Genomic DNA, 27,217 nt, shown 5'->3' with positions numbered 1-27,217 from the left:
TTTTTTTATATAAAATTCTCAAGGCTCTCTGAATCTGAAAATGTCTTTTAGATTGTATGACAGTTTCCTGTGTTGTACCCTCTTTTGTCTCCTGTTCTGTTCATAAAGCTGTAATGAAGTTTCGAAGATTTTATAGAAGTGTGTACGGTTTAATAAACACTGCCTCAAAGTATTAATCCATCCGTGAAGCCATGAGGACATTTGTCCACTACACTGAAATCACAGGTGATACAATGCATGGGAAAAAAAGCAAATGCAAACAATAACATGCATCTAAAAGGAAACCTGTCAACTTCCCACCATGCTTTAAAATTATACAAAATTTTTTTTTTTTTTCCTAAACTTAAACCCTCTTTAAACGATCAGCCTGGAGTAAGCATTAAGTACATGCAAAACACCTTTGCAGGAGCCAAACGTTTAAGATATGATGCTACAATCACTGATAAGAGTTAGACCTCCATGTGCAAAGATATCAAGCTGTACGAAAGGCTTTGAGAAAGTTGGCCCTTAGAGGAAACAAATCACCTCTTTAATACTCTACTGTAATAACAGATTTACAGGCACCTCTCCAGTGTGATACATGGGCTGTGTCACATTTCAGCAAATAAAATTCTCTTTAACATAAATTACTACCTTTAGTACGGATTTGTTTTCAACCATGTCAAAAGGGAAAAAGAAGTTAGGTTGTGTACAGCTCCAAACACAACTTAGAAGGGAGCAAGGAACAAAGAACAAACAAATGAAAGAGGACACTGTTCAAATGAAGGTTATAAAGCTCTGAAAGGTCTGGAGGCTACATCCCCCAGCCTCCACCCATGAGGCCGTTCATTCCCATGGACCCGCGGCTCCCTCCACCGTAGTAACTGCTCCCCATTCCGCCCTGATTACCTGACAGGAGAAAGAAATACACATTTTAGGACCAGGGAGTTCCCAGTGCGCAAAGAATCACCGTTTATACTACGACTCTCAAGGCCTGGTCACATGACAAGCAATGCAGGTTTGTCATGGATGGGTGATTTACATGGTTATTATAGTTAACTTTACAAACATTACAACCATTACAAAAACATTTGTCACTTGAAATAAAATATTTCAGCTAGCTGCCAAGTTTTCATTTTAATGTAATTTAATGTAGTATTTAAAAAAAATTTTTTATATATATATATATATATAAATAAAATAAATCATTAGTAATTATAATACCACCTCAATACTATTATGCAACATTTTCAAAATTCCACATGAAAAGCAACTAGTTAAAGTTTGTAGACAATCTTTAAGTTGGCTTGAACAAACCTAGCCAAAAAGTTTGAAGTAGTTTTATAAGCTTTATGTTTAAATGGGTTCTGTTTGAAATAATTAAGTTTTAAAAGCTAAAACCAGCTGATTTAGCAAAAAAAAGGTTAAAAACTTAAGTTAAATAGGTTGAAACACTAAACCCAGTTCATTGAGATAAATGAATTAGATAAATAGACAAAAAACTGCAGATTTAGCAAAAATAAATAAGAACACTAAGGAAACATTTTTACCCAGTTATTTTAGCAAACAAAAGCAATAAGCGGCATCATAAGAGATATATCATTCATTAAAGCATTGTTAGCTAACTATGATCGCAAGTTCCATTAGACTCTATTTAGTAACACAGAACTTGCGGCCATGGTTGATTTTGGGAAACGCACCCGTTTAGTTTGTTTTTAGTTAATGGCATAAGCCATGTAACAATACATCAGGTGAACTGTTTGGCAATCAATAACTGCACTTTAGTTTAAATAGTCAGATGGGGTCAAAGGTGAAACCGTTTAAACTTTGGGTGTAAACATTACATCATTTAAAGTGCATGCGATGCAGTGTCAGAGATAACGCTGGTTTGATGATTGGGAGACTGTGATGGAGGTCATGTGATAGGGCCTTGAGCGATGCGTCAAATTCTAACCCACTTGGACCCCTAAAAGATTCCAGCAGCTTGAAGAACTTTCTGGATGGTCTATTTGGAACCCAATTATAAATCCTAAAATACTAAGCCTTAACCAGCAATATGCATCAATAAACCAGCACAATGCAATCAATAAAAACATTAGCATTTTTTTTCTTTAATTATATATCCTGTGTACAAATTCTGGATGTCCTAATTCAGAGACTGCATCTTTTTGTGCAACAGCAGCAATCCACCATTAGCGAGACCATCCCATTTAAACAAAATTTGGTTTGGCCTTCAGAGACTTCAAAGAATACAGCCCCTGAATTGGGACACAGATGATGTCATTTATCAAATGCCTTTTTTTGGTTAGTAAGCTAACCATCACCATAATCTACGCATTTTACATGCAACCTGAAGTGTGCTCTCTGTTAAATATGTGAACATTGATATTTAAAAGGTACACATTTATTCAACAGAAAGATATTATGTAAGTAGTCAATGTAAAATCCAGACAAACTTTATAGAATTTTTATTATTGGCATTGGAAGTACTGTTTAATTGTGATTGTATTTACCTGATCAGCTACAACAGGATAACACGAAAGGCTTTTTAATCAGGCATTACAAACAGCTACCCCTAGGGGTCCAAGGGCGATAGGATTTGGCAGGGAACCGGCTAGCAGAGCTACGGAAGAGCTGACACTCACTGTAGTCACTGTAGCCCCCCATGCCACTCTGGTTACCATAACCTCCACTGTAGCCAGAGCCCATCTGTTGGCTGCTGTGTCCGTACGATGACTGGTTTCCTGCAGAGCCACAATTATGCATTTATGAGAGCTGCTCAGTACAAGTTACTAATGATTGAAGGAGAGGTGAAGAAGGGGTCTTACCCATACCGCCCATCATTTGGCCACCATATCCTCCACTTCCGCCCCCTGCCGTGGAGTTTAGGAACAGCTCCACATAGCGATGTTCTACATGAGGATAAAGACCGATAACAAAATGTATTTAGCATCCACTCCAACAGAAGATAACGTTCTGTTTATTACAAGGATATGCTGCAGTTGTGTCGTCTGCCGGTTTAAATGCTAAGTGGATTCTTAAAAGGTTTTTGTGATTTATAAACCAAAAAAAGACTGTCGGTTAAGCCTAAAGTATACTTCAGTTTTTACATGTACGCAAGGGTCAGCATACAGTGCGTGATGTGAATTTTAATCATCAGAATAGTATGGGCACCGTGTGATTTTTGTAACCGCCCGTACTTTGTACACTGATTGGTTTTGCACTAATCAGTTGTTCCACAAGGTGGCAGCACTGCCCCCAGGCCGTTGTTTTACAGTGGAATAAGAAACTAAAGGAACGGAACAACAAAATGTCAGAATGCAACAACAATAAACAGCTGTGGCTGCCAAGTGCTTGCGTCAGAGGGTTTGTAAAAGAGTACAAAGTCATTTTTATCGAACATAACTTCTAGGGAAAAAATACAACAGATGCTGGACAAAGATATGCATTTCCATAGTGCATGTGTCAACCGCCTGCGTTCGTTCACACGATCAAATGGAGAATATTTTGAAAGGCTGCACATTCGACTGTTTGCATACACTAGGGAACGCGTACAAAAACAAAGTATACTTTGGGCTTTAGGCTCCAGAATATCATCCATCATAACCAAAGTTTTATTAAGGTGTTGAGTTTCCTTCAATAGAAGAATCCAGACATTCAAGACCCATTAATAGGACTGAATTTAAACAGTTTACTCAAAAACTATTTATCTCATAATTTACTCAATCTCAAGTAGTTCCAAACCTGGATTTCTTCTAGACTATCTGCTGACACAAAATAAGATATTTTAAAGGATGTGGGTAAACAAACTGCAGACTTTTCATTTTTGGGTTAACTATCCCTTTAATAAAAATCTTTCAGTTTTACTTCCATTTCCTCTCCGAACACTTACGCATATTGGCTTTGTCCTTCGACATGGCTGCCACTGCGTCCTCATGGGTGGCAAATTCTACATCCGCTTCACCTGTTACTCTTCCATCAGGGCCGATCTCCAGGTGAACACGCACTGGGTTCAGTGGAGAGAAGAACTAGCGAAAAAAATATGGAGAAAGACAGTGAACAGGACATATGTAATCAAATAAATGCTTTGTATTAACAGATACTTGAAATAAACGTGTAAATAAGGACTCACATTGTATATGTCAGTTTCAGTGGCTCTGTATGGAAGGCCTCTCATGTGCACACAATGTCCCGTTGTGCTCTGAAAGGAGGAGCTGCCGTCTCCATAACGGCCATCTTTGAGGCAAATAAGAGCAAGTACAAGTTAAGAAAAAAATATTCTGCCTGATAAGCCTATCGCTGTGGTCATCTTCAGTTCTCTCTTCACAGCAGTTCAGTCAGTGTACTGTTTGAGTACATGAATTACTCAGGGATATTGGTTTGTTTGAACTCAGAGGGAGTGTCAGCCACATTAAAAAAGTTAACAGCTTAAGTCATTTGTGGATTAATGCGTATTGGAGACGCGAACAGTTTAAAACGATTCAGTTCGATTTGGTGAACTGGTTCAAAAAGATCCGGTAACATCGAATGATTCGTTCGCAACCGGATATGAACTGCTTTGTTTTAAACTCTCTCTTTTACAACAGACACGGAAGAGAAGACAATGCTGAATAAAGTCATAGTTTTTGCTATTTTTGGACCAAAATGTTTCTAACTGAAATTTCTAACTAAAATTCTAACTGACCCTCTGATGTCATATGGACTACTTTGATGATGTTTTTCTTACTTTTCTGGACATGGACAGTATACCGTACACACAGTTTCAATGGAGGGACTGAGAGCTCTCCGACTAAATCTAAAATATCTTAAACTGTGTTCCGAAGATGAACGGAGGTCTTACTGGTTAGGAACAACATGAGGGTGAGTTATTAATGACATAATTTTGCAAATTGGGCGAACTAACCCTTTAACTGTGCACAAGCATCTTGACAGGAAGCTGCAGAAACAGGGCAAATTGCAAAGATTTATCTGAAATAGTAAAACTATTCCTTTATTCTTCATTTATCAGAGACGGTCTTATCTAAAGTGATGTAAAACAGTTTATTACAAGGAAAGTTCCTTGAAATCACATAAGGTTTGAAACTACAACCATTCAGTTAGCAGTCCAAATCTGCAACTATTATTTTGGAACTACTTTAACCGAGTGCCATAGTGTCTACATTTCTATCTATTTGCAAACTACCATTCAAAAGTTTGTGATACTTTTTTCTTTTTTTTTATGATTCTAATGATACTTAAATTTAGTAAGGATGCATTAAATCAAAAGTGACAGCAAATGTTCTTTAACCTTCTATCAATCACATAACCCTGTAAAAATGAAACATCCACAAAAAATGTATCTGGGGTCATCAAGATTTTTGTTTATTGACACTTTTTTTTCAGCAAGGCAGTACCTCATCCAAAGTAACAGAAAATAATTTAATATAAAGACTATATTTTTATTAAATGAATATAAATCATTAAAGAATCCTGAAAAAAAGTATCTCAGCTTCCACAAAAATATAAAGCAGCATAATGTTTACATCATTTCAAGATAATATTTCTTGAGCAGAAAATCAGCATTTTAGAAATGATTTCTGAAAGATCATGTAACACTTTTACCATATTACTGAAAAAATAAATGCAGCCTTTGTGAGAATAAAATACTTTAGAACAAAATCTTACTGACCCCAAACTTTTGAACAATAGTGAGATATATTAAAGCAATACTCAAAAATGAATATTATTAAGCTCTATCTAACAGAATTTGTAGAAATGTTAATAACATACTCAAAGTTTAATACTATTAAGCTCTATTAACAGTATTTGTAGCGATGTTGATAACAACCAAAAATACTTCACCTCCACCGTAGCCTCCACGTCTCGTTCTCTCAAAGGAGACTCCTCTGCCCATACTGTTGTAGCCGCGGCCGCCTCCAGGCCTGTCGTAGGGGCCCGGTCTCTGCATGCCCATGACCTTACGCTGGGGTTCATAATGTGTACGCACTTCCGCTCGGCTGCTCTTGAAGATCTCTATATACCTAGGACATAAATGCAGAGTAATGGCACCAGGGTCTACCGGCAACAGACAAGAGCATTTCCTGCGTGCAGTATAAATAAGGGCTGTCTGAAAACGGGTCTAATGAACAAACACCCTTAGTTAGAATGAGTCTGGGATGACACTAATTAACAGTCAGCCTCTGCTTTCAGTGACTTTACATAACAGTATTTCCGAAAAAATAAAAATAAAGACACAGAGAGAGACAGAAAATAAAGAACCCTTAAATATTGAGTTTCATTTAACCCTTAATTACAAAAAACTTTTCTTATGGTCACCCGAAGGCAGCTGGCAATGTGTTACTGTGGTCTGGGTCTTATTGGACTGACATGCTGCTTTCGTTCTCTGCTAGCAAAGCACTTCAGACTGTTAGGGTTAACTTTGTATTACCTGTTCAACTGGGTCCTCGTGATCTGAAGTCTTCAAATGGTAGAAAAACTGAGAGATTCCTATTGCATAAAACTTAGTGCTGAGTGAACATGTGACTAGCCTATCGGTAACAGGGATGGGTTGACGTCAAACATCTCAAATAAAAAGAAATGTTCCTTGAGCAGCAAAATCACCATATTTCAGTATAATCAGAATGATTTCTGAAGAATTGTGTGACACTGGAGAGTGAAGTGGTGAGGAAGAAAATTCAAAATTAATTCGGTGAACTATCCCTTTAAATTGTAATAATATTTCACAATATTACTCGTCAAACATATAACAAGTCAAAATACGTACTTAATACGTTGATTAAGGTGCAATTACAGATGAAATCCAGTCATTTCATAGGAATCCACTTGATCATGAATTTCATGTGAGGACAAAAGATTTCCCCTTGCAGATTTTGCAAAAGGTTGATGCTTTTTATGAATCCACTACAACCATCAGAAAGCTGTTTGAAAGTGTCTTCTATGTGAACAGTGCTTCATACGTCGCTACACTATACACAGTTTACCATGAACGCTTTTTGCCAAATAGTTTTGCAGAAATTCTACTGCAACTTTAATACATCTGGCTGATATAACTGCCTTTTACAACCCATAATGATTTGAATGCTCATGTAAATGAGTCAAAATTCACTAAACTGTCTCAAAAGTGTCTCTCTAAGGACCCGTTTACACTAGAGAGTTTTCGTTTTAAAACAGCGTTTTAGAATTAAAACGACCTGCGTTTACATTGGTGTTTCAGAAACTGTCTCCGTCTACACCACATCACCGACCATTCATGCACAATTGGCATGCACGTAAGTGTAAACAAGAAGTCAGTTACCAGTCCCAGTACTAGTGTAAACGGGGCCTAAATCTACAGTGCAACTCAATGGTTCACTCAGCACTAATAATACATAATCTTTAAGGCTTCTGGACCTCATCTTCCTTGTATTTTTTGTGTTTGCCGTCAATCATCTGTGGTCATATCTTGCCATTTCTGCAGTGGATGATTTATTGAGGTGAACACCATAAGAAAAGCAACGTATCCAGGCAACCAACCAGCCATCCCCACCTGTGCCCTATTCTTTCCTTGTGTTTCTTTAGAGCCTTTTCGGCTATATCCTGTGAAGCAAACTGCACGAAGGCCTCCCCCGTACTCCTCCCCTGGAAGTCCACCGGCAATGTTATCCCATTTGGCACGATTTCCAACCCTTCAACCCAAGGACAGATAACCCCAGTGGGGGACAAATTAAGTCACAAGCCCATTAACAAGATTTTAAATTACTCTATGGGTTTCTCTTTATGTCAAATGAGCAATGGTACTAGATAAACATTCCAAATGGGGCCACAATACATTTGAACCTTTTCTGGCACAATTTACGGATAATTTTGCGCAAGAAAAAGAAGGGTCACTTAAATCAAATGCCTCTTGAGCTTCTGTCTCAACCCATCTCGTGTTTATTTGGTAAGCCCCAAAATGTACCTAGATTGTTGTGCACCTGTGTCTTAGGTATATAAAAATACAAAAAGGGCTGAGGCAGTTTAATTTAGAAGAAAAAAGAAAGCACAAATTCTATTAATTACATAAACGGACAACGCTGGATAAAAAGTGACCCATCTTGGTCCTTCTGGATGGTCCAATTCTTAAAATTCAATACAAATTTCAACTATTCCTAATTTTAAAGATTATATGACTGAAACTGAGCTCTTTAATTTAAATGTTCAAAGTTCATTTAAGTGCAAATGATGGTCCGATGAAATAAAAATAAACCTAAGCTAAATGGTGGCTTATTGTTTAATTTTGAGTAAAAAGGGCAATTCTAAATTCCTATCGGACATACCTGCAAAAAACTGGACAATTTCCTCCTTGCTGCATCCAAATGGCAGACCACGAAGCCTAACCAGGCCGTCCCCTCCTGTGTCCGGGCAGTTCGGTCCAGTGTGCTTCAAAACCCAGTCCATCTCAACACTATTGGATTTGAATACTGAAAGCACATGTGAATCGATCAGTATTTTATCTTGAAATATTTAGTGTAGTTCACCAACAAAAAAGAAATTATTTCCCAAAACCCTCAGGTCATCCAAGATGTAGATGAGTTTGTTTCTTCATCAGCATTCAGATTCTTCATCAGATTTGGAGAAATTTATTACATCACTTGTTGTCAGCAGTGAATGGGTGCCGCTATAATGATCAAACAGCTGATAAAAAAACATCACAAGTACTCCACATGACTCCATCAATTAGCATCTTGTGAAGAGAAAAGCTGTGAGTTTGTATGAAACAAACCCATCAAGACATTTTTTTTTATTATTCAAACCATTGCCTCTGCCTTGTCTGAATCAGGAGAGAAATATGCACAGATCAAGCCAGGTCTGAAAGTTCTAAACAAATATGTTTATGTCGACTTTAAAGACACACAGTTTAGCACTTCACAAGACATTAATTGTGAACTGGATTCATGTGGATTATTGTGATGTTTTCATCAGCTGTTTGGACTCTCATTCTGACGGCACTCATTCACTGCAAAGGATCCATTGGTGAGCAAGTGATTCAATGCTTAATTTCACCAAATCTGTTTTGATGAAGAAACAAACTCAACTACAAGGACAGCCTGTGTGGGTGTATACATTTTAAGCAAATTTTCATTTTTGGGTGAATTATTCCTTTAAGGATCCTAAGGCAAAAGCAGCTGCCTACCTTCTACATAACGGTGGCCCATTGTTTCACGATCTCTCTTCACCGCAATTTTAAGATCTTCTTCTGATTCGAACTCTACAAATGCTTCTCCACTTGGTCGCCCTTCCCGTGTGTATGTGAAGTGTATGCTTGTCCCATTGTTGGCAATTTTGCACTCTGAGATGATATTTAGCTAGAATTAGTCAGGTAAAGAATAAAACCTAATTGGAAAAGATTTAAGCAGAGGATGTTTTTTTTTTTTTTACCTGAGAAAAATCTCTGAACTTCATCAACAGAACAGGACCACGGCAAACCTCTGACTCTCACCACAAAACCCTCTCCATCCGCCATGCTGGACACAACCCTGTAAAAACACAATATACAGGACAGTGGCTCTTTAATTCACTAAAATATAACACGAAAAATAATATTTCTTTTAAAGTGATCCGAATTTCAGACACTCATGTGCATATCAAATTAAGCATGTCTGCATGGTAAACTCCAGACTTAAAACATATAATGTTACAGTAAAATTCTCAGCCAGAATAAATAAATAAACAGGGCCAGCTATTAATTACAGCTAATTTAATCAATCATGTACCTAAACATTTCCAATTCATTCTCTATTCAGTCAAAACTAAAAAACAAGAAAATCCCTTTAAAGCATAGAACAAGGCTCTTTGTGAAAAGCAAAGTTATTTACATAATAAATGAGTGAAACTCTTTAGTGAGGAAACGAAACTGTTAGCTTTGCGAGCTAACGTTAGCTGAACCGCATACCTTCTGATAAACCCTACAAAGACGCTTCCTCTACTCAACCGAAACAAAGTGTAGTGATTTATCTACCCCTTAATTACGTATTTTACCATACAACTTCTTATATATGTCGAGAATAAATAAATTAATAATAAAACGCGAGAAGCTGAAGTGTGCTCACGTATGGACGAGCGATAAACGTCGCTCTTCCCTGACCTGAGGCGGATTGAGAAACTACAGAGGCCTTTGGCGACACCTTCTGTTTGGGATGTGACATTACAGTACTCTAAATCTACACGACACAGTATACTCTGTACCTACATTTAGTGTGTCACACAGACTGTAAAAAAGAGGTGTGCCATATTTATTTCAGTACACGAAGTACATTCTCTATCTCTATCACTATCACTAACTTATATTTTACTATTTACATACGAAGAATCCTAAACGAATTAAACATTTCACACCTTTGAACAGATTCTGTTTATATCATAGACAGAAAAAAGGTTTATATTCGCATTTGCCAGGACTGTAAAAAAAAAATTTCTTCTTCTGAGAAATATACAATATGTATCCTAATATAAAGGCTGCATTTACAACCCTATTATTAATTTAATTGTTTTTCAATTAACAAAATTCAATTTACAAAAAAAAGATTGATTTTTATCTCATAGATTTTTAATGTCATAATTATTATTATAACTAACGAAATATTTTTTTATTTATTTATATTTGTAGAAACTTGGCTTCCATATTTACATATATTTGTCTAAGTGCCGTGGAAATGCAAATCCTTGGCAGAAGTTTTGTAAAAAACAAATCAACTTCCCCGAAAGATCTGGCAACCCTGTATGTTACAGCGCCTGTTTTTGTTGTTGCTCAAGTGTCGTTTATCACATGATGCGAGTCACGTAGTCTGAGCTGCTGTTAAATACCCCTCACCCCAGCAGACAGACAGATCACGAGACCAGCCCTGTCTGCAACACGCTAGAAATAACGTTGACGTTTTTATGTTGTTGAAACTTTGAGCTAAGTTTCATCCTAACCAAACACTTCATATAGACGAGTGTTCAGAGCACACAGCGCGTTTCAGCCACGATGTCCGCCGACACACAGCAGAGCAAGAGCTGCCCCATTCCCACGCGTGTCCTGCACCTCAAAGACTGGTCCCAGCTCCCAGACTGCTACAGCCAGACCCCTGGAGGAACACTCTTCTCCACCACACCAGGGGGTAAGACTGTGCTTCATGCCTGTACAGTTACTGTAGGTTGGTGGACATGGATTTAGAGGAATATAAAATATTCATCTCAGCTCTCTCAGCATGGTCTTTTTGTTGGTTTTAGGTGAGTTTTGTGCACTGCTCAGTTGATCAGTTTGTGAGACCAACTTAAACCAGCTAAGACCATGTTGTCCAGCCAAGACCAACAAACCATCTTGGTCTAGTTTAGGCTGGGTTTTATTTCAGTAGTGTGCATAACATTTTTGGAGAGACATGTTGCCATCCCCTTCTTTACACATAAAAAACACACAGATACTTTATACATTTTTCCCCCTTAAGCATTATTAAATCTTTTATATTTTTGCATGAGAATGATTGTCGTATATGATTGTGAATTATTATTATTATTTTTTTTTAAATCTCATTTCTAACTGATTGAAGTAATGGTGTTCCACCTTGCCACTCACCATGTGTTGAACTGCACAATCTCAACTATTTTAAGCAATATGAAAGTCTGTTGCAATACTTTTTAACCTTGCTATATTGATTGACTTGCAAAAAGACACTGTATTTTATTTATTATGCATGCATGCATTAAGTTAGAGGATGGGCATGCATTTGAACAAAATACATTAAAATAAAAACCTATGTTCATTTTATTGGATTGTAATGATCTGATATATAGTGTGCATTCCTGTTGCTACACAAACGTTTGTTTTGAACAACAAGTTAATCATTTTTGGCAGGCTGTCTGCAGCAAGATAGCCCAACTGCCATTCTTGTTATGTAACAATGTCTGGTTATCTGATTTGCAACTTGCATGTCCCATATGATACTAGGCATTGAGTTAATCTTATCTTGCGAAAAACAAATGCTTGACCCCTTTTCTTAATGGGCAGGACCCTCCACCCCACATGTTTCTCAATCTCCTTTGTCCCTCACTAGAATATCTTTCGCATGTGGCTGTAACTGTAGCACATGCAGAGGAGGAGGAGGCAATTCTTAGAAACACCCCTCCTCCTCCACAGCTGCTGTGGATTTCAGGAATAACAGAACTCTATGTGCTCGGGGAAATGGGTTCATTGGGGCCACTGTATCATGGATGTTTCCCTCAGGGTGGAAGCAAAATATCAGATCAGAGACATCTGCATTCATATATATATATATATGTATATATGTATGTGTATATAGAAAGAGAGAGAGAGTAAATCTCTAAAACAGTTAATCTCGGTAAAGCTTTTACAAACAAAATACAGAAAGAAATAAAATGCTTAATGGTCCATTTAATATTTTTGGCATTGTGTTAATACATAAACCAATGATTCATACATAATATACCCTGGTTTCACAAACAAGGCTCAAGACCATAGTCCCAGACTAAAATGCCTGTCTGAGCTGCTTCAACTGAAAGAAACTTGAACTTAGTTATCTTAAAATATATCAGTTCCATTGTTTTGTCTCAAGATGCACATGAGTAATGTTTTTTTTTTTCTAAGGCACATTTATAAAAACTACTTCAATGTCCTAATTGAACTATGGCCTAATCCTGGCTTAGTTTAAGCCCTGTCTGTGAAACCAGGCCTATATATAACAATTCATTAACAACAAAAGTTTTAAGTTCGTTGTAATAACTAATTAACAATTTTGTAAAAGTTGTGCTTAATTGTCATGAACATGTCACAATATTTACATTACACACTACTCCCAACAATTAAAATGATTAAAAACAACAACAATGACCTAATAATAGGTTTCTCTTCTTTTTATATATATATATATATATATATATATATATATATATAATAACTCGTTTTTGGGGGGGGGGGTGAAAAAATTCGTACAGAACTAGGTAGTTTTTTGTACTGTTTCTTTAAATAACAAATAAATTAACACAATGTCACAATTTGCAAAAATTGCACACTTGCGCTATATTTAATTGTCCTGTGATTTAAAAACTTCTACTATCTTGAATTCTAAGAAGCTGAAGAGCAATCAGGGAACAAAACATGCTCCAGCTGAACAAAGTCCCACTGAAACTGTTGGGTTGGTCTCTCTGCATTCCTCCGAGCAGAGCAGCGTACAGTTGAGACCACTGTTCGTCCAGCTCCGTCCACACCCTGCCCCTCCCCCCGTCACTCAGCTCTCTCTTGTCCAGAACACACTGAACTAAATGGCAAAAGATTGCATAACATGTTTTTCATCCACTGGTAGGACTGTTGGGTACAGTATAGCTTCAGCTACAACAGAGATGGCACTACGTTTAGCACATGCTAGCAGTCAGAACAAACCTAACCGGGGTTACTTAAGCTCCACAGGTTTCTTCACAACATGTTCATCTGCTACATCGTGGTGCCCTCATGTCTCGGCTCTGCTTGCTCACGTGCAGATGTGCTCATATTTCCTAGAACTAAAATGGGAGGTGCTGAGTCCTGCAATTCAGTTCACCCCGTTTTTCATTGTGGGAGCCTGAGTGCTTCTTTTCACATGTGAGATGTCAAACGTTTCAGTCTTTTGTTTGCAATCTGATAGTGCTGACGTGTTGAGTGGCACATCAAGTTCCTTGCTATCTTTCTTTTGTCTTGTTAAATAGATTAGAATTGCTGTTCAAGAAATCCTCTTCAGTCACATTTTATTGTCTGTGTTTGAGTGCTTAAACATGGCTGGAATCCTAAATTGTTGTTTTTCTTGCACGTTGTACCTAGAATGTAAATGTTTTTCTTGCTGTCTGATGGCTGTAATATACGTTCTATCCCTCCTCCATGCAGGAACTCGGATCATTTATGACAGGAAGTTCCTCCTGGACTGCAGGAACTCTCCCATTGCCCGGACCCCACCCTGTTGTTTGCCCCAGATTCCTGGAGTGACCGTTCCTTCACACCATCCAGTGTCCAAATTGCAGGAACTCAAAGAGGAGTTGGAGGAGGAGAAGGATCTGGCAGGTAAAATTGATGTCTGTTCCAGAAAAAAATAACAGAAAACCTGTTCTTCAATGATATTTCCAGGAAACTTAAAGCCCTCTGATTTCTCCCGAAAAAAATTTTTTTTTTTTGAAAATCCTGTCTGGACTATGTTTGGTCTTGCAATTACATTTTTTTATTTGAAAAAAAAAAAAAAGAATGGCTAGATGTAATCAGGATATAATCTCACAATTGCGAGGATAAATTAAAAATTGTGATGTATAATCTCAGAGTTAAAATAGAGATATAAAGTCAGAATTCCAAGACCAACTCAAAATTGCTAGGTAAAAAGTTTGAGCTGCAAGAAAAAAGTTGCAATTACATTAAAAAAAATAAATAAAAAGAAGATGCAATTTGGAGTTCATTTCTCTGAATTCTGAGGTTACGAGATAAACTAGCTATTGCAAGGAAAAAGTTATAATTGTGAAATAAGTCAAACAGTTGCAAGATTGAAACTCTGAATTCAGACAAAGTCAGAATTGCAAGAAAATTGAGAGAGTGTCACAATTGTTTTTTTGTTTTGGGAACGGGCTTCCATAGAATATCTCAAAGAAACGCTCTAATCAACCTCTTTTTTTTCTTTTAGCTGAAGACAACCAGTTTGAAATGGACATTTGAGTCTTTCATCTACCTCTTGTGGAGAATTCTCTATTAAATCTGTCGGGATGTTGCTGCTTACCCCACGATCAGCAGACATTACATATTCACCAGATTACAGGGCTTTTTAATGAGCTAAACGCCCAAAGGGTGTCTTATTCTTTTTTTATAAGTATTTGTTGTGTTTACCAGAAGAAGAAGAAAACACAATTCTTTGACAAGTGGCAGTGTTTTAAATTTCTTTATTGTACATATGGTATTTTTTATTTTTATTATTTTAAAAAAATGCAGCATTGTGCGGGATCTGGGCAAAACCATGGCACAATTTCTAATTTCTTGTTTAATGGTAAAGATGGACCGTATGCCAAATGACTGTCTGTTGCATAAATTTGGTGTTTCACCTAAAAAAGCACATCAGAATATAAATGTACACCATTGTGTGCCCTCAGGGTTTTCCTGGTGTTTCATTTGCCTGGACTTCCTCAGGTTTTATTATTTTGAATGAAATAAAAAATATAAAAAAAGAGAAAAAATAAATAGTCATTTGATCTGGTAAAGAGTTTATTTGGAAAATATCAGGAAACTTTTCTGAAAATTTTTGAAAACCATTGTGCTACTTGCTTTTGTGGAAAATGCAATACAGCATTTAATGAAATATACAAGTCTTTGTCACCTTAAATCAGTTACATGCATTCTTAAAAATGTACTACTTACAAAAAAAACACTAAACTTAAACAGTAGTGTGTACCCTATATACAGAATCTATAGGTTATCTATAGGCTGGTTAGCATGGCCTCTGCTTGTAGATGCTGTAACTACACGCTGTCATGCCACTTAAAACTCACTCCAAATCCACTTCATAGATCACCTCATGGGAAAAACACTTAGAAATATGAAAATGTAAAAAGTTTGCCATTGCTTTAAATAGAACTGTAGGTTTTAACAAAAGCAGAAGTGAAAGATGCAGATATGCCGTCCTAACTTTTCTCTTTATATAACAGGTTAAGTTTGGAACAAGATGCTTTATCCATGCATTTCCATCGAAGCTGTGTTCCAAAACAAATTATTACCATCAGCTTTAGATACAAACGGGCCTAGTTTAACCAGTGACCTCTTCTTTTATACTTCCAGCTGCCTCTATAAAACAATCGTGACTGTCCGAGCATAACTTCACAACAACCCAGTTTTCACTGTCAGTTTGTACAATAAATGTTAAATCTTTCCAGCACTTTTTAGATAGTCATTCTAAATTCTTTAAATGCAAACTAGGGTTTGTTGGATGAGGAAGATAATTATGAAAATCGAAAGCAAAAGACTTAGACAATAGACATCTTAAAAATCAAGTTTATTTCTTGACATTTGTCCAAGACACTGGAGGAATGTGTATCCAGTGTTTCGAGAAAGAATCTTGTTACAGTTACCTGTGTATGTTTTGAGGTATAGTTGAATCACTATTAAAGCCACTCTTAAATATCTAACAAGACGGGAGGAAATCTCCCTAAAAGCAGTAGAGGGAAAAAAATTAAGAAAAAAAATATGGTAGTCACAAAGACTGGCCACTAACAGATTTCAATGGACAAGCTTACAATCGGAAGGAAATCCCTTTATCTCTTCTTGAAGCCATGCAACTTTGCAACACAGAGCACAGGAAAAAAATAATCTAGAAGCACTAAAGAAAAATTAACAACCTGCTTATTTTGAAAGCATTTTGAGAGCTCTGAGCCTAGATGTGGTAGACACAGCCATGATGTAAAATACAACCACACAATAACATTAGATTCAAAAAGGTACCAAAAAGTACAGTAAAAAAATAACACTTCCATCTCTGGAAATGTAAAAAGGACACAACGAAAAAAAAATTATAAAACAAATGTGAGAAGTGACATTTGTGCCCCCCAATTCCTTATGTTTTCTGTACAAAATGAAGCAGAAGTCCAGATTCCGCCAACTTCCAAAAGTAAAAGACCCCAATGTTCACTGTGACCAGACCGCTGGCTCCTGCTCGGTAGCTTTACGACCTTCAAACATAGAAAAGAGAGTTTTAGCTGCATGAATCCATGTAAACTGTTAACATGTGAAAAAAAAATGAGGTGAAGAGATGGGGGGCCTGTCATGATCTACTGCTACAACCCTACTGGACCACAAAAACCCACCCCCAATCGGATCGCTCTATCTGCCTTCTAGTTGGGCTGGGTAAATGGAGATGACTGAGTTATGGAGCAACACAACCAAATTAACCTTACCATAAGTGGTGGGAAAAATACAATTAAAATTCATACCTGCACTACACATGATCAGTATGGCTTGTAGCTACCCTGGTGAGCCCCACGTCTTGGAGTTTTTCCATAGCTTGTATTGCCCTGGTCTAGGGGGGTAAGAAAAGAGCAGAGAAAGGAACTTGAGTCCCTTGCATTCACAAGAACCTGACGGGGGCAGGGAGGAAACCCCAAGGACAATCAGTGCTTACTGTAGTCATATCCGCCGCCGTAACCATAGTATCCACCCGAGTAATCATAGTTGCCGTAGCCTCCGTATCCACCATAACCTTGTTGGCCGCCATAGCCATAACCTTGGTTACCGTAGCCTTGATTCCAGTAGTTATTGTAGCCCTGATTCCAGTTCTGACCCTGGCCTATAAAACCAAATCAAACCATTTTTAAACATCATGGCATAGTAATGTGCTGATATCTGTAAGAAACTAGTAAAACCACAAAGCGATTGGTCTCTACTCAAGCTTTGTGGGGCATTAGAACGGATTTAGATTGAACAGATCTGAGATCAGCCAAAGCTTTTAAGATAGATTACATCTGAAGACTTATGCGCAAGAGGAATTACATTAAAATACCTGCAATAGGGCAAAAATAAATTCCGACAAGACCATGCATTACAAATTTCTATTCTATGAAGTTATCAGAAATTCAGATTCATCAGTGTGTTTAAACCAGCCTCAGTCATAAACACGATCTACTGCAGAGCTACTTATAGCAGAATTGAACTTGTTCCAAAACTGCAGTAACTTTAGTTACTGAACTGAATCAACACTGAACTGACTTGGCTAAATGAATACGGCCTTTATAGAGCTGCATTTATATTGGTCATATTTGAAGTTCCCAGTATTGATTATTATCTTCCGGTTTATTACTATTATGTGGTTTTGAAACAATTTGCATTGTATGAAGCTCTTTATAAATAAGTGACATGCCTCAGTTGTTTTTCTAATGCATATCTCTGTACATGAGCATGCAGTCATCTATGTAAACTCTGCACAGACTAATGCAGCCTACAGTTTGAGAGGCGGGTGAGACAGTCCAACAGGAGTGAAGCTTGCAGGGGTACTGACCTCCACGCCCCCTTCCTCTTCCTCCGAAACGACCTCCATACTGCTGCTGCTGGTACACTTCTTTCGGCTGTGCAATCTTAATCTCACACTGGGGAAAAAAAAGAAAAAAATTAAATGAGTGATTGAAATCATAATGGCAGAATATGCGTCACATCTATCAGTGATTTCAAGTTGAACTTCACACTGGGACCACTCACAAGGCCTTCTTTTCCAGTTGTGTCCTTGGTTCCACTGACGTTGTGATATTTCTTTTCTACAACTTTCTTGACAGACTCTTCTTCCTTGAAGGTAATGAAGACAAACCCTCTCCTCTTATTCGTCTTTGGATCCATTGGAAGTTCAATAGTCTCAATCTGCAGTGGCAAAAATCATCATGTTAACAAATGTGTACAAAAAAAAAAATGAAACATCCAAAACGACAAACATCTATTAATAAAAAAAAGTCCGAAAAAAAAAACTATGCACAGAAAATGTGCAAAGATCAATCTAGAAACTTGACATGGCCAACATACAGTAATTACATTACAATTACTCTAATTACACCAACACAAGCCAAAGCATCTTTTCCAGGATTTGTTAAACTTGCTTAATCTCTAAAGGAGTGCTTCAGTACCTCGCCAAAGGGACCAAAATACTCGCGGATCCTCTCTTCTGTAGTTTCAGGGTTCAGGCCACCGACAAAGATCTTCTTAACAGGTTCTTTCTTCATGGCCATTGCCTTCTTGGGGTCGATCTGTCGTCCATCAAGTCTGTGCTCTTTTTGGGCTAAAACCTGTGCAAAGAGAAACAACGATTTAGCTTACCATCGAAGAAATCACAAGACTTCGGGTTTTACGTAAGCATGAAAGCTTACCTTGTCTACACTGGCTGGCTCTTTAAAAAGAATAAACCCAAATCCCCTTGATCGACCAGTGTTGGGGTCCATTTTGATGGTGCAGTCTGTCACCTCTCCAAATTTAGAGAAGTAATCTTTAAGATCCTTTTTACTAGTGTCCCAGCTGAGCCCTCCAACAAACATTTTCCTGAGGAAACGAAGCAGAAGATCGAAAGTGAGACCAGGAGGGGGCGTGGTATCACACATCTAATAAATGTCCACATTTCTTGCATTTAAAACCCTCTATTTCTACAAATAAATAGAAATAACTACAACACGCCACAGATATATTAATTTAGCGCACAAGAATACAAAAACGTTCGCTTTAGGAAACAATTATGAGTGCATTTTAAAGCCCCTCTCCGTGTTCAATTCACCGTCGCGCGCCCATCCCCCTTCAAAAGACACATGGCGCCAACAAAGACGAGAAGGAACAAAGGACTTTTGTAAAGTCCCAACATTTTGCACAATTATGCCTTTAACCTACCCCGCATCTTCCTCTCCTTTGCTGGCATCAATTTGCCCCCCGTCCGATGAGCCATTCTGCGGGTCTTCCTCGTCCCCGGCCGTGTCGTCTGCACCGGTGTCTCCCGGCGCCGCGGCCTGCAACTCCCCGGTGCCCTCCTCGTACTGCCCGGCTCCGTTCAGATCGTCCTCGTGGCCGTTCTCTGAGGTTTCCATATACTGCTGCTCGGCGTCTGACATGGTGGTAGTTTAATGTGAAAACCTAAAACTGCAGCGAAAGTGAAATGGTTACGAAAGGAAGCGCCTTATATAATGCATCTGAACCACCATTTTGAACAGCGGCGCTTGCATTCTCATACGCAACAAGAACATAAACATTTCGTATTCCTACATCATAAATACACAGCGTTACTGAGCTATAATTTAATATAAGCGTTAACGCAACTAATACGTACACGGAGGCTAACAAATTCATAATTTACACGTAAATACTTTACCGTAAAAGCAGCAAGTGAAAACTGTTCGTGGAATGCTTTCCTTGGTGTGGGCCCTTCCTTGTTGCGCCGACAAGCGGTTGGATTTATATTACTGGATGAAAGATAAAGGAAGTTTAGTAAGGGCGCATTTGATTTGCTGGCTTTGAACGCCTATCATTGTAATAGCCAATCAAACGCGTCGCTTTCACGTCACAGAAACCCTCCCCCAAACGCGCTTCTTGTGAACCTTCGTGTCGAGTAGGGGGAAGAAGTGTTTTTGTTCTTGTTCGTGTTGTTTACCACTTTTAAATTAAGGGAGAAGGGTTTTTAAAAAGAAGGGAGCTATAAAGCAGATGATGCAAGAAACAGGCGCTTGAATTTGGATTTTTTTTGTCTGTTTAGTGAAAATAATAATAGGAAGGAGGTTACAGCTGCATTAGCAATAGGCCTTTAATTTTTTCACTATTAGATCAGATAATCTTCACTTTCAAAACTGTAAGTGAATTAAATATTTATCACCACCAGAAGGGTATTTTTTTTAATCTAACAATTTTATTTGATGCTGAATAATGCTATATGTTTCCACTGTTACAGTAATCAGTGACAGAAGGATACTGTAAATTAGAAAATGTATCTTACAATTTAAATTAACCATGATAATTCAGAACTTACACATTAGGACAGCACAATAAAAAGGGCTAGACAAAATTGTCAAACTTTATTTTATAAAACAGTTCAAATGAGACATCCAAAATGGAGCAATACAGTAACTTATTGCTGGTCGATTCTTCTTGATTGAGGAAAGAAAAAAATAAATCACACTGCTGCCTCCTCTACTACTGTTCCATCAGATATCTTGGGCTTATTGGGGTTATTCTTCATCAACCAGGCTGCAAGCCATGTCTGTAAAGAAAAATAACAGCGCAGAAATATTATATCGATATACAAGAGTCAACATTTGAAGTGGATCAAAACCTTTCATCAAGTTGTCCTAAAACCTAAATGCATTATTGTCATAGGACAACTTTGATTAACTTTTTTGATTCACCTAAAATGTTGACTACTGTATTATGAAATCCAGAAAAAAAAGATTAATCTGGATCAGAACTGTCCAAGTCTTTTATTTGAAGAAGCAGAACAGCACAATAAAAGGATATAAATATCCCTTTCCATAGTCAGCTTTTTTTAAACAATCAACCCCTCACCTGATCAACAGCAAATAAATAAAAACAAATATTCATGAAATAAGTGATGCAAATAGTTTTCTTCAAACTTCTTTTGACTGGTTCATCTCTGTTGATTGTGTCAGTCATTGTAATTAATTTTCAGCAATAAATGGCCATTTTTGTTTGATATTAACTGCTGTGGGATTATTTTATGGGGACAAATTATTATTTTTTTTTTTGTACGCTACCGAAATGTAAAGCATTTAATAACCTGGAAGGTTTTGTAGTAAACAGTTGTAAAAATGTATTATATTTTGCTTGTGAAATCAACCCATCTGCTAGGATCAATATACTTCTGATTTTTTTTTTTTTTTTTTTTGGATCAAAAGCATCCCATTCCTACTTAAAAGTTTTAAACAACATTCTGAAGGTTTGGATTAAGATCAATCGTCCTTTATTCTGTGTCAAAAGACAGGAAACCGGTTGAACAATTTTATAGAAATACTTCCAAAATTACAATTGTGTCATTATTTATTTGCCCTCAATTAATTCCAAATCTGTCGGAATGACTTTTAAATCAAAAGAGACACGTACAAAAGGGTCCAGTGGCTTTTTCTTGCTCAGCTCTGTCAGTCCGGTGAGAAGTGTTGGGTTGACGTACCGGGTCAGGTAATCTTTGGCAGCATCTCCCATAGGAATAGGTTCAATCACAGCTGAAACAGATGACAAAGACCAAAAGTACTCTTTCATATCCTGTTCACTGAACTCATCTGGACAAGGTTGGATTGACTCACAGTTGGGAAACATGAACCTGATCTCCCTCTCCGCAGCAGAGAAGGATTCACTGCCGTGCACAGCGTTTCTCAGGTCACACGTGCCAAATCTCGCTCTCAGACTGAGGGTGGCATTCACATTGAGGATGTGTGCCCAGAGGTGTATTTCCCAGAAAGAAGAAATATGACTGTTAGCCTACATATATTACAGCATGCATAATAAATATAGATTTGTTGTAATGACAAATGAGCTATGTGATTGATTCAGGCATTGCAATGAACACTGGTTTTGTAAATTATTATCCTGAAGTCCATAAAATCCAACTAAAGCATCTTATTTTGCCAGGCATTTAAAAGGCACAGTTATTGGTGCACTGTGATAGTTCTCCCTACAATACATGAAAAAATTACTTTAAGTCCATTTTATTATTAAACCACCTGCATAGACAGAAGATTCTTTCAGTGCCACTCATTACCAGTCAGGATGTGTCTCTCTAGCTTTTATGCTGCTGACTGGTCCCATTATGGCTTTCCAGGTGGCAATAGCCTGGTGTCGGGCCAGTGCTAGAGCAACAACCGGTCCGGAGCTCATGAAGGCAGTCAAATGGGGAAAATGCAGCTTCCCATAATGCTCAGCGTAGAAATCACTGCATTGCTCTGGACTTAGCTGAAGTCTTCTTTTCTGGTAAATGGAAAAATCAAATTAAGAACGATGCGAATCTAAACTTCTTAAACTAAAGCACTGGCTACACAATATTAACTATTAGTTGATAAGGCTATATTTATTTATAAAACAAACGCCTTTATCCAAGCGAGTTACATTTTTTTGGTTTATCTTATGGAGCCAATGACACGAAAAGCACTAGCATGACCATGGTTTAAACACCCTCCAGATTACAAAATGACCAGAATCAGCGATTGTCAATTCAGCACGTAAATAATTCACATTATGCGTAAAGTTTGTGAAAAATTGTATTGTACAAAAAAAAAAAATCACATGCCATGTGTGACGTGTCCGATCAATACGTACCTGAATAATTGTAAAGCCAGATTGAAGAATAAGATCCTCAATTTCATCAGTTTTGTGGATGGCATCAGGTTTGATTAAAGCCAGGGTTCTCTCCACGAAGATACGAGGTGCAGGCATCTGTTTTTGAGGACTGTCGCACTCCATTTCAAACAGCTAACGTTAAGTTAGTGTTAACGATATTTTTCAGTTTTAAGGTGGTGGACTTTCAATTACATTTAAAGTTGCTTGAACAGCCAAGGCAACATTTCCCAAATTATAAAGTGAAAAACGTTTACAAGAATGGAAAGACAATTAATGTTTCCTTACAACAGTAAAATAGTTCATTTGGTTCAAGCGTGTTTCATGTCTCGTCCTCACCGTTGAGTCCGGTTTGTTGACCTTGTTGCTAGGCAACAGTCGAATAAATTAAATCCACAGTCGCGCCATCTAGCGGCTATTCAAACCTATTTCAATGATTCGCATATTTGCGTTTCTGTTGTACTTTAAAGGCAGAGAAATTGTAAAAAAAAACAGTCAACTAAGTTTTTTAAAGACTTTTTATTTAGACATTAGAAAAGGCGTCTATCTGGTTCCAATGGTCACCTGCCACACTCTGATCAGGTTGTCAGTGTAGCCAGCAAAGAGAGTCTGTGATGAGAAAAGAAACAGGAATTATAATCATGCATCTCCTTAGCACTTGCTACTGATTTCAAATCATATTTAAGGCCCCCTCATATTTGCAGGACTGTCACCATAAGGTTTCAGATGTTATAAGTGATTGGGAATAATCAACGGGAGCAGCTGATCCAGCCAAAATTTGCAGACAAATGAAATGCAAGGAATAGTTCAGGAACTCATTCCAGGCGGTAAAGGCTGCTGTAAATAAAACACACCTGTCCGTCAGCAGACCAGGCCAGACAAGTGCACTGAGGCGGCTCAGCTTTGCTGTTGGTGGTGATGATGTCCTGCTTCAGCTCATCAACAATGATCTTGCCCTCCAGATCCTGTTGAGAGAAAACAGTCAGCTTTGCAGCAGCAATATATGATATGAAACCTGGTTGGGCCAACAGTTCTCAGAAACAGCCTCTTTATCATCATAGAATTACAGAAGGCATTGAACTTTCATCACCGATTTCTGTGCTCCAATATAAATGGTTATTTTTTTAAAAATATATTTAAAGGACATTTTTGCATTTGAAATACCTTGCCTATGGAGCATATATATGAACGGGATGCGTTCATGTACATAAACTCACCCAGATCTTGATGCTAGGTCCAGTGGCGGCACACAGCCAGTAGCGGTTGGGGCTGAAGCAAAGGGCATTGATGTTGTCACCACCGTCCAGGGTGTAAAGGTGCTTGCCCTCGTTCAGGTCCCACAGCATGGCTTGCCCATCCTGTAATGAGGACAAACAATAAATTCAGATAGGAAAGTTAAAAATGGGTTCTGAAAACTGAATTAAATTTCCCCCACCCCCCATGTTTTTTGGTGTTCAGAAACAGCCTCTTTTATAATCACATGAATTCAGATGGCATTAAGGTTTCATCATCTTTACCCGGTCATCTCAGAACTCTAACCTGTTAACTAACTGCATTAGTGAAAACTAGAAAAAAAGTGATACAAGTACCTTTCCACCAGAGGCACACAGAGATCCATCAGGAGACACGGTCACGGTGTTCAGGTATCCAGTGTGGCCAATGTGGTTGGTCTTCAGCTTGCAGTTAGCAAGATTCCATACCTGTAACAAACACGTAACTTAGACTATCTGAATTGGCAAATATTCAGTCAATCCTTGCAAGCTGCCCTGATTAAGTTGTTCCCTTTGTAGGTTTCAATCCGTTACCCATCATAATTGCAGGACTTGTCATCAGAGCCCAAGAGCTCAGACAATATGAATGTGGATTTGTTTAATCACAGGGTAAAGTCATTACAAAAACAGAGCGACTATTCTAGTTTACATTAAGGGACAGACAAAGATCTCACCTTGACCGTTTTGTCCCATCCGCCGGACACAATGATGGGGTTGCTGCTGTTGGGAGAGAAACGCACACAGGACACCCATTCAGTGTGGCTGTCATCCTGTGGACGAGTCAAAACAAAGGGTTTCAGAACCGCACAAACCAAACATAAACCTAAACATCAGGTTATCTGTGGTGGTTTTAAAGCCTTTATGACATGCAAATTAAATACTGCATTTGATCATCCAGTACAAACCAATACAAACTCTAAATAAAATGCATCTCAGATTCTTTCACTTAAACAGGCAGACATTTACATAACCAGGTTTATTTTTATTCCATATACACATTGAAATTGAGCAATAGAGTTAATAGCAATATTAAAAGGCAGTTTACTTTCAATGTACTATATTAATATTTTGAATTGATGCAATAAAATAAGTTTATATTTTAAACCAAGTATTCCAGTTAATGTTTATTTCAAGCAACAATTAAGTTTTTTTAGTTAACTATAATAACCCTCCTTAGAGGTTAATCAATATCGGATTTTGCTGATATGATGTTTTTTTACATTGAACTTAATCGCCTTTTGTACTTTATCACATTAAGCCATATTGAGATTCCGGTTCAAACATTTAAGTCCTCTTAAGATGACAAGATTTGTTGTACCATATAAATGAAGACTTAATTACCTTAAATTGAATCAGACTGAACTTAAGACTAATATGATTTTCCAGGACCCCAAAGAAAACCCTGATGAAATTTTCCGTTTATGTTAGATGGTCAAAGACTACGTCCACTTACAACCTCTCCATAAAGTGGGCACTAAACCTGTATAAAGAGCATTTAGAGGCCCACCTGGATGGTGTACTTGCAGACTCCCAGGGTGTTCCACAGCTTGATGGTCTTGTCTCTGGATCCAGACACGATCTGACGGTTGTCAGCAGAGAAAGCCACGCTCAGAACATCCTTTGTGTGTCCAACAAAACGGCGGGTTGTAGTGCCACTGGGTGAGAAAAACAGACAAATTCAGTTTAATCAGACATCAAGATATAATGGTGCAAACCATGTTCTTTAATCTGATTGGACACTCCAGAAAAATTATGGTATGGAATTATTCTGACTATAAAGTTGGTTTTAAAGTTTATAACCATAACAGGCTATTTTACAAACAAGACAATAAATAAAAACACTTCAAAATTCTAAAGACTAAACTTTACATAACTACTTGTGCTTACAATTCTTAAAGTTTTTCTGCATCCGTCTTGTGGAAGTTTTTTTTAAAGTATATTTTTAATTGTTTAAATGTTCACAGACCAGATACAGACAATATTTACATTTTGGTGGTTCTTCATCCTTAAATACTATACTTATATGATAAGGGGGGGGGGGGGGGGGTAATATAACAAAATGTTCTCCAAATAATATTTAGACATTCATAATATTAATCTTTCACAGTATAATCATGGCCTTTATGCAAGATACTATAAAGATCTTGAGGAGGTCTCTCGCTCACAGATGATGGTATCTTTCCATCTGGCATCTAGGACGATCATATTTGGGGGTCTGTGGCATCTAACAGATTGAAAACTCCCGACACACAGGAGCACATTCATTGGGTTTCTAAGAGTTTTAAGTTCAGAAACAGCCTCTTTATCATCACAGTGACACAGATGGCATTCGAGTTTCATCACCACTTCAGATCCAGTGGAACAGATTTAGAATGACTGCCCTTTCCCTCCAAATACTCACGTGGTCAGGTCCCACAGGCGCAGGGTGCTGTCCCAGGAGCCAGATAGGGCGAACTGACCATCAGACGAGATTACAACATCACTCACAAAGTGGGAATGGCCCTTCAGAGCACGCTGGGGGATGCCATAGCTGGTCTCATCACGGGTCAGCTTCCACATGATGATGCTCTTGTCTGTAAGGAGGACAACAGAAGATCACCCAACAGTTCTGGTAGCATTTTATACATTAATAAAACACTAACGTTAGTACTACCATTCACCAATGTTGCATTATAAACATCTATTTAACCATAAACGAGCTCTCGATAGTGGAAAATATCATTGTTATACAAAACAAGAGTTGAACGAAGTTATTCAAAGTCAGTTTAAGAGCTCGTGATGTTCGTTGTGCTCCAGCGCGGCTCTGAGGACACTTACCCCGGGACGCGGACAGAATCATGTCGGGAAACTGGGGTGTGGTGGCGATTTGGGTGACCCATCCACTATGGCCCTTCAGGGTCCCCCTTACTGTCATCTGCTCGGTCATTTTGGCGTCGTAAAAAATCACCTATGAAGGTGGATGGACTTGGATTTTGTCGGAGGGCCGAGTCCCCCTATATCTCTCACACTGTGGCAAGAGGAAAAGGAAGGAGCACACCGGAAGCAAAACTCTTGAGGGTGAACCGTCTTCTTCAGTCCGCGTTCTCGCGTCAGATACCTCATGTGAACAGTTTACTGCCATCTAGTGTGTAGATTACAGACGTCTTATTTTATTGTTAATGTTAAT

The 27,217-nt window shown here is 38.0% G+C and overlaps 5 protein-coding genes across 8 annotated transcripts; 1 reads left to right on the top strand and 4 right to left on the bottom strand.

Annotated features, from left to right (window-relative positions):
* Positions 1-128: 128 nt before the first annotated feature.
* On the bottom strand, positions 129-10,103 carry hnrnph1 (heterogeneous nuclear ribonucleoprotein H1). 3 transcript variants are annotated; one of them, XM_059516142.1, is made up of 11 exons: positions 9,890-10,103; positions 9,376-9,473; positions 9,131-9,286; positions 8,274-8,417; positions 7,505-7,643; positions 5,821-5,999; positions 4,112-4,215; positions 3,872-4,007; positions 2,808-2,891; positions 2,625-2,723; positions 129-888 (listed from the first exon to the last, which is right to left on the bottom strand). In XM_059516142.1, exons 2-11 carry the CDS (start codon positions 9,458-9,460, stop codon positions 794-796), a joined length of 1,221 nt encoding a protein of 406 aa, XP_059372125.1. In that variant the 5' UTR covers positions 9,461-9,473; positions 9,890-10,103; the 3' UTR covers positions 129-793. The 3 variants fall into 3 exon arrangements, with proteins under 3 accessions (XP_059372125.1, XP_059372126.1, XP_059372127.1); XM_059516143.1 differs by having other exon boundaries at positions 2,493-2,723; positions 9,890-10,102; XM_059516144.1 differs by having other exon boundaries at positions 2,621-2,723; positions 9,890-10,102.
* A 695-nt stretch (positions 10,104-10,798) lies between these two features.
* On the top strand, positions 10,799-15,175 carry LOC132109796 (eukaryotic translation initiation factor 4E-binding protein 3-like). The gene is made up of 3 exons (XM_059516140.1): positions 10,799-11,096; positions 13,850-14,023; positions 14,628-15,175. Exons 1-3 carry the CDS (start codon positions 10,964-10,966, stop codon positions 14,657-14,659), a joined length of 339 nt encoding a protein of 112 aa, XP_059372123.1. The 5' UTR covers positions 10,799-10,963; the 3' UTR covers positions 14,660-15,175.
* Positions 15,176-15,964: 789 nt separating this feature from the next.
* LOC132109793 (heterogeneous nuclear ribonucleoprotein A/B-like) lies at positions 15,965-19,963 on the bottom strand. Of its 2 annotated transcripts, XM_059516136.1 has the most exons (9): positions 19,815-19,963; positions 19,340-19,585; positions 18,832-19,000; positions 18,592-18,750; positions 18,176-18,331; positions 17,979-18,066; positions 17,106-17,270; positions 16,918-17,003; positions 15,965-16,656 (listed from the first exon to the last, which is right to left on the bottom strand). In XM_059516136.1, exons 2-8 carry the CDS (start codon positions 19,555-19,557, stop codon positions 16,933-16,935), a joined length of 1,026 nt encoding a protein of 341 aa, XP_059372119.1. In that variant the 5' UTR covers positions 19,558-19,585; positions 19,815-19,963; the 3' UTR covers positions 15,965-16,656; positions 16,918-16,932. The 2 variants fall into 2 exon arrangements, with proteins under 2 accessions (XP_059372119.1, XP_059372120.1); XM_059516137.1 differs by lacking the exon at positions 16,918-17,003.
* Positions 19,964-20,493: 530 nt separating this feature from the next.
* Positions 20,494-23,150, bottom strand: nme5 (NME/NM23 family member 5). The gene is made up of 5 exons (XM_059516139.1): positions 22,763-23,150; positions 22,209-22,414; positions 21,754-21,854; positions 21,554-21,672; positions 20,494-20,696 (listed from the first exon to the last, which is right to left on the bottom strand). Exons 1-5 carry the CDS (start codon positions 22,904-22,906, stop codon positions 20,610-20,612), a joined length of 657 nt encoding a protein of 218 aa, XP_059372122.1. The 5' UTR covers positions 22,907-23,150; the 3' UTR covers positions 20,494-20,609.
* A 130-nt stretch (positions 23,151-23,280) lies between these two features.
* On the bottom strand, positions 23,281-27,080 carry LOC132109794 (small ribosomal subunit protein RACK1-like). Its single transcript, XM_059516138.1, has 8 exons — positions 26,869-27,080; positions 26,453-26,624; positions 25,559-25,706; positions 24,726-24,821; positions 24,370-24,480; positions 23,998-24,138; positions 23,635-23,745; positions 23,281-23,389 (listed from the first exon to the last, which is right to left on the bottom strand). Exons 1-8 carry the CDS (start codon positions 26,975-26,977, stop codon positions 23,324-23,326), a joined length of 954 nt encoding a protein of 317 aa, XP_059372121.1. The 5' UTR covers positions 26,978-27,080; the 3' UTR covers positions 23,281-23,323.
* Between the last annotated feature and the right edge of the window lie 137 nt (positions 27,081-27,217).

The sequence above is a fragment of the Carassius carassius genome, chromosome 29, assembly GCF_963082965.1.
Source record: "Carassius carassius chromosome 29, fCarCar2.1, whole genome shotgun sequence".
NCBI classification, from domain to species: domain Eukaryota; kingdom Metazoa; phylum Chordata; class Actinopteri; order Cypriniformes; family Cyprinidae; genus Carassius; species Carassius carassius.
Note: the sequence above shows the minus strand (reverse complement) of the source record. Positions and strands in the feature narration are given on the sequence as shown.